Genomic DNA, 8,977 nt, shown 5'->3' on the forward strand with positions numbered 1-8,977 from the left:
TGGAATTCTCCTGGCTTTGCTTTCAGTGGCTTCTGATACTTCAGTCATAGCATTAGATGAAACCCTGGAGTTACCTACCATAGTTGTCTAATGACCATCCTTGACTCTGAATAGATGGGAGAGGGACTTGGAGATATGTCCCACCAGAGGATCTCTTACACTTAGAAAGAAAGAGTGTTGTAGGAGACCTCAGGACGAGATTGGGGTGGGGATAGGAAGCTCTGGACTCTACATAGGAAAGGTAAGGGTGATAGATTGAAACTGTGACAAGTTAGGTACACTTCTGTCCCTAAGGTTCTGGGTATGTCAGTAAGAAATGCAAGACCATTCTCTTGGGGTTTGATATTGGACAGTGTTATGTGTCCCTAATAATGGAAAAGAGAGCTAGATGACAGTGAAAAGAAAGAGGCTAGCATGAGTGTTGGGAGATGCAGGGGAGGGTAAAGGAGAGCAGACCCAAAAGGGCTGTGTCTAGGAAAAGGGAAGACTATAAAGAAAGAACCTCCAAGTAGGAAATTGGGAAAACATCATGACATACGGAGACCTGAGAAGGAAAAGCAGACCGTGCAGTGACCATAACCAAACGATGGGAAAGAAGCCAATGTTCTGTCGCCAGTGCTTATCTTCAACTTGGAGAAAAGGAAAGGAGGAAGAGCTGAAATTCTGGTGGCTGTCTGGCTCTGTTCCTGGGATCTGTCACCCAGCAGCCCTGCCCTATTTCCGGCTCCTCAGGGCAGAGCACTGTTGCTATCTGGGATGAGCTTCCAGTCCCAGATGGTGAGCCTTGGAGGAAAGGGGTGGGGGATCTGAATGTCTGACTGTGAGTTGTTAATGACTGATACTGCTTATTCTAGACCCTCCCTCGGCTCCATCTCTACTGGAAGGTCTTGATGACTCAGAGCCATCAAAGGACCAGTCTAACAGGGCCAAGCACTAGGACTCGTGGTCAGTGGTCAGTTCTAGGGATTTTTGATCAAAATGAAATCAGTCCTGGAAGGAAAGGTGTCTCAGACTTAAGGAGAGGGACAATTCACTTTGGTGGTCTACAAGCACAGTACCTAGAGGTCCTGGGGTTCACGGAGGAAGACTTGTATATTCTCAGCTTCCCACAAGCCCACTGGACTGGCTTTCCTGGAAGAAGAGATGGGGAACTCACAGATTTAGAGGGAAAAGACTTTTGAAGGATCTGAACTGAGAATGGATAGATGTGGGCACAGAGGACAGTCAACCCAGGCACAGCAAAATATTAACCACAGCAGACTTTGTGATATAGGTGTTCACTATACAATTTTCTAAACTTTATTATCATTTTTTCATAATAAAATGTCAATAAATAGAGAAAAATTGTCAAGCAAATATTTGGCACTGCTCAGTGTTAAAAGTGTTTTTATATTCTGGGAGAAGATATATTACAAATACGTGGAGAGGGCAACATTTAGTCGGCAGAAGGCAGGTCTCAGCAAGAATACCTACAGATCATTTAGGGCAGGGAGAACCTTCCTCCGGGCCTCTAAGATTAGATTCTCATTTGCTTGTCTGTGTTCAGACAGGGTCTCATACTGTGGCCCAGGCTGACCTTGAACTCGTGATCCTCTTGCCTCACCCCTCCCCCAAATGTTGGTGTTACACACATGAGCCACCGAGTCTGAATTAATTATAGTCTGTAGACACTAGCTGCTCTTCCTTCCCTTCAGCTGAACTTTGAACAACTTTATTACATCTCTTCACAAGTCTGCCATTTGTGTAGAGTGGACCCCACCTTGCCACCTGTAACCGTAGCGGGAGAGACGGGATAAGATGTTCCAGACCCTGCTGGACACCTGACCCGAAGAGGTTGGTCATGTTTGCTCAGCAGGTGAGGTTCACATGATAAAGAACAGTGGGAGGACTAGGGTCCAGTATAAAAGATCTGGGAATTTCTAGAAGATTTGCACCTGAAACTGCTAGGAGAAAGGTGAGTTGGGGAAGGTCTCCAAATCTGAGTTAGGAAAGACAATGTCTGGACCGCAGCAGGTGAGACACAGGCAGCAGCTCCTGGATGTGAGCTATTTTGGGATGCAAAGATGTCTGGTTTTGGCTAACGGGGGTGGACATTACAGGGTTAGCTGGTGGAAACATGGTTATGACACACAGACAAGTTGCCTGGCACCTGATGTCTGAGCTCGTGCAAGCTGTTCTTAAAACCTCTCAGCTTCTCCCAGTTCCGCCAGTGCTCCCTGGACATTGGTGGACTGTCCTCTCTCAGTTCCGCCAGTGCTCCCTGGACATTGGTGGACTGTCCTCTCTCAGTTCCGCCAGTGCTCCCTGGACATTAGTGGACTGTCTTCTATTGCCCTTTGCTCTCGAGGTGACATAGAGGCACCTAAAAAATGATCTTTGTCTTGATTTAAGAGTAGAGATTTACCTGTGCCTCAGACAGCTCATGAACCATCTGATTTCAGGGAGGTTTTGCTCTGATTCTTGGACAGATCAGCTCAACTGCCCCAGTGCTTTGGGGGTGGCCTTTATTTCCTCGTTAGAAAACTCTCGTGCCTTGTGCCTGGATGGAGGGAGGCTTGACTCATCTTAACACAGATGGAAAGTTAGGATTATCTTTTGGATTGGGAAGGAATGGTTAGGTATTGTCAGAACAGGGAGAAACAGAGGAATTGGGGGCCTGGAAACAAAATATCTGAAAGGAACAGGACTATCCCTGGGCAGTTTTCTAGGTCTGTTAGACCTGAATTGAAGCATCATGACAACATGGGTCTGTATTCCAGGCCCAGATGCCTGGGTAAGTGAAGTCCAGAAAGGATGAGCCTCCCTTTTCTCCTTCTTCCCATTGCAGCCTCAGAATGTTGGCCATCACTCTCTTGGCCCTTCTTTGCGCCTCAGCCTCTGGCAATGCCAGTAAGTGAAATGCCATCGACCTGGTAACGGGATCATGGGAAGGCAGCCCGTGTGCCGCTGCTGCTGGTCGGGGCTGCCCGACTCTGGTTTGGGTGGTGGGAGGAATGAGGGTAGTGGAGACGAGCTGAGCTCCCAGGATATCTGTTCCTCCAGGCTTTTCTTTCTTCTCTAGTTCAGTCCAGGTCCTCCTCTTACAGTGGGGAATACGGAGGTAAAGGGGGAAAGCGATTCTCTCACTCCGGCAACCAGCTGGACGGCCCCATCACCGCCATCCGTGTCCGAGTCAACTCACTTTACATAACAGGGTGAGAGTCTTTATGTTTCTGTGGTTTGGGGACTGTCTAGGACCTTACTAGGTTGGGAAAGTCTCGTTCACTCTGGATCACACCTGTTTAAATCGGTAAGTCACAGCAGAGTGTTGGAACACCTGGAGTCCAGATCTGTGCTATTTTAGTCCTCTAATGCACATGACCTTGGCAAATCACAATCACAAGCTCTCGGGAGCTCACATTACCTGGGTTGAATCTCACCTGAGGTCTAAACCTCTTTCCAGTATTTCTGTGGGGCATTCTTTGTCTGTGCTTGCCGTCTGTCCTGGGATAGTCCTGTCCCTTCCTCCAGCTGGAAACTTCCATCGCATGCAGAGTCAAGTGCATTTCCTTCTGGTCCAAGCTCTGAACTGTGACTCGGTGCTTCTCACCTGGGACACTTTCCAGTGTTTGAAAATCCTTGGGCTTCTTTGAAGTGTGTGTTGAGGGTGAACTCAGACTCTGGCTGTCTGAGTGACTCTGAGAAACTTACCTTCATTCCACAAGCCAATTTGCCAGCAAAATGAGAAGCTGGGATTCTCTGCTTGGTCTTCTAGGGCTCACACAGTCTTTGTATCTTGTGGAGCTTGTCAGCAGTTTGAAGATAGAGCACACAGACTAAGAGGATTTGATTTAAATATATGTATTACATTGATTCATTTTGTGTTTGTGTGTGCATGTATGGGGCTGCTCAGGTGCCCCGTTGTACGTGTGGAGGCCAGAGGGACTCCTCTGTGAGTGGTTCTTCCCTCCACCACGGGGGACCTGGGGGTGGAACTCAGGTGGTCAGGGTTGGCAGCAGGCGCCTTTGCCCGCTGAGCCATCTCATTCCCGTCTTGAAGGGTGATACCCATGTTCAGTGTGCTCCTTCTTCCTTCTCACCCCAGTCTCCAGGTGCGCTACGGCACAGTGTGGAGTGACTATGTGGGTGGCAAGCAGGGGGACCTGGAGGAGATCTTTCTGCACCCCGGAGAGTCTGTGATCCAGGTGTCTGGCAAGTACAGGTTTTACGTGAAGCAGCTGATCTTCGTGACAGACAAAGGCCGCTACCTGCCTTTTGGAAAAGACTCAGGCACAAGTTTCAACGCTGTTCCCTTGCACCCCAACACCGTCCTCCGTTTCATTAGTGGCCGATCTGGTTCTGTCATCGATGCCATTAGCCTGCACTGGGATGTCTACCCTAGCCACTGCAACACTTGCTGAAACCCACCTTCCTCTCTGGTGGGAGGGGCGGCTGTGTGGGAGTGAGAACCCTCTTATCACCAAACCCCATGCAAACCTGCAGCTAGCTTAATAAAAGGATATGGCTAAAGATGGTGTTTGTCCACATTAATTTATTAATTCAATAATAATGTGTGAAACTTATTTCTGGACTTTAAAAAATTAAATTAAAAAATTCTGAGACAGGATCTCTACATAGTCCTGGCTGTTCTGGAACTCACTGTGTAGACCAGGCTGGACTGGAGATAGGCCTGTCTCTGCCTCTGGAGTGCTGGGATTAAAGGGGTGTGCCACCATGCCTGGCTATATCTGGCTGCTGTTGAACATTAATCTGAGGAAATGGGAGAGTGAGGGTGAGGCGTGATTTCTTTTATGTTATCAAAAAGAGACAAAATTCTACCTGCACCAACTCTTCCCAAGGACAGCCCCTGAGAATTTTTCTTTTTTTTTTTTTCGAGACAGGGTTTCTCTGTGGCTTTGGAGGCTGTCCTGGAACTCACTCTGTAGTCCAGGCTGGTCTCGAACTCACAGAGATCCGCCTGCCTCTGCCTCCCGAGTGCTGGGATTAAAGGCGTGCACCACCAACGCCCGGCTCGAGAATTTTTCTAAATAGAACTTCAGAGGCTAGGATAAGGCTCGGTTGTGCCAACTTGCCAAAACTCAAGCTCCCGCTCTCCTCTACTCCTGCCTTGGGAAAGCGCTTTCCTGCCCCAAATGTCACCTTACTCGACTGACATGAAGTCACTTGTTGTTTGTGGTAGGAACATTATCCTTTCTTCTTTACAGAATCCACTTAACTTCTGAAGTTTGGTCTAAGGACTTGACTCTTGCCCTAGCCCAGATCCTCTTAATTTTACTCCCAAGTCTGGGCGTTCCTAATTTAGCTCTCTCAAAATCAAGACTCCTTCTTCAGGAAGCTACCACATTCCCAGTAGTGAGAGCACTATCAATGCAGTGTTCAAAAGAGAAACCCCCTGGGCTGGCATGGTGATGCACAGCTTTAATCGCAGCACTCGGGAGGCAGAAGCAGGTGGAACTCTATGAGTTCCAGGCTAGCCTGGTCTACATAGAGACTTCCAGGACAACCAGGGCTACAGAAAGAGACCGTGTCTCTAGAAAGCAAAGCAAAAGCAAAAGGGGCAATCCTAAGTGAGCCATGGTGGTGCACGCCTGTGATCCAGAACTCAAGAGACTAGGCTAGCCTGGTCTACACAGTAAGATGCTAAGTAAGAGGCTTAAGGAGGCAAAAAATTGCCACAAGTTTAAGGCTAGTCTGGGGACATAGTGAATTCCAGGTTAGTCTTGGATGCAGTGAGACACTATCCCAGAAACCTAAATACACAAATAAATAGATAGATGGTCAAGTCCAAGAGGGAGGCTTTCATCATGGGCAATCGTGACTGTAAGGGCTGGTGAAAATACAGACCACTGTATAGATTCAGCAAAGGCATAAAGTCACTTTGGAGACAACTCTTAGGATCCCAGTTCCAAGTACTACAACACTAACAGTTTTAGTGGGTGGCAGTAGGGAGTTAACTGAAGTCTGGGTTACAGAAGTGTGCCAACACCCCACTTATATGATGCTGCAGCTTCATGTGTGCTAGGTGAACACTCTATCAAAGAGCCACATCCCCAAATGCCCTTTCTTTCCAACAATTACATGGAGGAGACTATGCCACTGTCTTTTATTTATATGTAAATCACATAGCATGAAATTCATCCCTTTAAAGTGCAATGTGGGGTAGGGATATAGTCTATGGTGTGTGCATGTGAGTACATGTAAAGACATGTAATGAGTATGGGCACGTGTGGGATTAATGTGTGTGCTCATCTGTGTGGAAGCCAGATGTTGATGTCACATATCTTCTGTTGCTCTCTGCCTTTTTTAATTTTTCCTTTTCTTCCTTCTTTTTTTTTTTTTTTTTTTTTTTTTTTGGTTTTTTGAGACAGGGTTTCTCTGTGGCTTTGGAGGCTGTCCTGGAACTCGCTCTGTAGACCAGGCTGGCCTCGAACTCACAGAGATCCGCCTGCCTCTGCCTCCTGAGTGCTGGGATTAAAGACATGCACCACCAACGCCCGGCTCCTTTTCTTCCTTCTTTTTGTGTGTGATTGTGTATGTACAGGTACACACATCTGTGCACACGTGTGCAAAGGGAGAACAGAGCTACCATTGTGTCTTCTGTCACAGTTCACCTTAATTGTTTTGAGACAGGGTCTCTCACTGAGCCTGAAGCTCACTGTTTTGGTTAGGCTGACTGCCCAGAGACCTCCCAGGATCCAGCTATCTCTGTTCCCCAATGTTGGAGCTGCAGACATTGGAATGGCCATGCCTGGCTTTATGATCTTCTTGCTTTCACAGCCAGGGTTCTTAACCACTGAACCATTCTATCAACCATTCTATCAGTCTCACGTGCTAGATTTTTGCAAAGTAAACAAACAAATTTGAAGAAATTTTCCTTACTAAAAAAAGAAGTTCTGGGTGGTGCTTGGGAGATGGTTTGGAGAGAAGGGTCACCAGGTTGCTCTTGCAGAGTCCCGGCACCCACAGTACCCAAATGGCAGCCCACACCCATACAGGGCTCCTCTGTGTAACAGTCCTGGCTGTCCTGGAACTTGTTCTCTAGACCAGGATGGATTCGAACTCACAGAGATCCTCCTGCCTCTGCCTCCTGAGTGCTGGGATTAAAGCTATGCACACTATCACTGGCTGGCTCACAATCTTCTTAATTCCTTAATTCTGGTTCCAGGAGATCTGATACCCTCTCCTGGCATACATGTAGTGCCCTGACAGAAATACAGGCAAAACACTCATACACATAAAATAAATAAATAATAGTTGGCATGGTGGAGCATGTCTTTAATCCCTGGACTGGAGAGGCAGAGGCAGGCAGATCTCTGTCAATTTGAGGCCAGACTAGCCTATTTTATGAGTTCCAGGATGGTCAGAGCTACATAGAATCGCCGGGCGTTGGTGCCACACGCCTTTAATCCCAGCACTGGGGAGGCAGAGGCAGGCGGATCTCTGTGAGTTCGAGGCCAGCCTAGTCTACAGAGCGAGTTCCAGGACAGCCTCCAAAGCTGCAGAGAAACCCTGTCTCGAAAAACCAAAAAAAAAAAAAAAAGTCGGGGGTCCGAGTTGCTGCCGGCTGTTATGTGCAAGGAAGTTTCTTTTGCAGTGGTATTGATGACTGCAGGCTCATAACTGTGAGAAAAAGACTTTGAAGGCTTCTGTGACAACATCCCACCCCACCCCACCCACCCCCAAGGAAAAGAAAAAGTCCACACAGGAAGTCACTGAAGAGAGTCCTTGAAACTGATAAAGATGCTGAAGTGTAGCTCTTCACAGTTGACGGTTTCTGTGGGGAGAGGGAGACCGGTAGAATTGATGCAGGGAGAAGACATAGGACTCAAATAACTTTAAGGGGCTGGCCACTGGGAGACTGACCATGCTCTGATGAGTATATGGACAACACAAATTGGACTTGGGGGGAGCACAAGGGTGGGAGGGTGGACCTGGAATAGGAAATGAGTGTGATCAGGGTGCACTGTATGAATTCCCAAATAATCAATAATAAATATTATGTTGGGGGGTAAATGAATTAAAAAAAAGCCTGGGTGGGGGTGTGGCTCTGGGTTTGATTCCCAACACTACACAAAGCCAGGTCTAGCTGGCTCATCACTTCATGCTTGACTTCCAGCTGGGCTCTCTACCATGTTCTCCATCATACAGCTTAAAACTGAGAAAAAGTGCTGGGCGGTAGTGACAGATCTCTGTGAGTTCGAGGACATCCTAGTCTACAGAGCAAACTCCAGGACAGGCTCCAAAGCTGCAGAGAAACCCAGTGTTGAAAAACCAAACAAACACACTGAGAAAAAGCAGCCTATGGGTAAAATGGGCTGGTAGATGATATATACGTCAGAAAAGACCTGCTGGCTGGCAGAGCTGAGGCTGTGTCCAATCTGGTAGTGGTGGGGGTGGGGTGAAGTTGCTGTGCAAAGGTGTAGGCGCCACCCGAGCTCACCAGCCCTGAGGTGTGCTGCAAGGGCGTGGTGCACTGTCTGCTGCAGAGTTCCCAGAGAACAGCTTTCTTCAGTTACTGGTGTGGCAATTTGGCAAATGATATTTTCTAATACAAGCTTGAAGTGTTGCTTTTCAGAACAAATGCAACCATTTCTGTCTAGAGTTAGAGAACATTCTGTAGTGTTTTGTTTTGTTTGTGAAGCTGGCTGTGGTGGTTTGAATAAAAATGGTCTGCATAGGCTCATACATTTCTATACTTAGTCACCAGTGAGTGGCACTGTTTGAAAGGGTTAGAAGGATTAAGAGGTGTGTCCTGATGGGGAAGTATGTCATGGGGGTGGACTTAGAGGTTTCAAAAGCCTACACCAACCCCTCTATTTTTGTTTACAGATCAGGATGTAGTTCTCAGCTACTGCTCCAGGGTCTGCCTGCCTGCCACCATTCTTCCTGCCATGCTGCTAATGGACTAAACCTCTGAAACTGTAAGCCAGCTCCTATTGACAAACGTTTCTGTGGGCTGCCAGCTCACAGAGAAATG

At 47.6% G+C, this 8,977-nt stretch overlaps 1 protein-coding gene across 1 annotated transcript; it reads left to right on the forward strand.

The window, feature by feature from the left end:
- Nucleotides 1–1,930: 1,930 nt before the first annotated feature.
- Nucleotides 1,931–4,509, forward strand: Zg16 (zymogen granule protein 16). Its single transcript, XM_021224336.2, has 4 exons — nucleotides 1,931–1,954; nucleotides 2,828–2,889; nucleotides 3,062–3,194; nucleotides 4,085–4,509. Exons 2-4 carry the CDS (start codon nucleotides 2,835–2,837, stop codon nucleotides 4,398–4,400), a joined length of 504 nt encoding a protein of 167 aa, XP_021079995.1. The 5' UTR covers nucleotides 1,931–1,954; nucleotides 2,828–2,834; the 3' UTR covers nucleotides 4,401–4,509.
- The last annotated feature ends 4,468 nt before the right edge of the window (nucleotides 4,510–8,977 follow it).

The sequence above is a fragment of the Mesocricetus auratus genome, unplaced genomic scaffold (genome assembly GCF_017639785.1).
Source record: "Mesocricetus auratus isolate SY011 unplaced genomic scaffold, BCM_Maur_2.0 Super-Scaffold_4256, whole genome shotgun sequence".
Classification (NCBI taxonomy): Eukaryota; Metazoa; Chordata; class Mammalia; order Rodentia; family Cricetidae; genus Mesocricetus; species Mesocricetus auratus.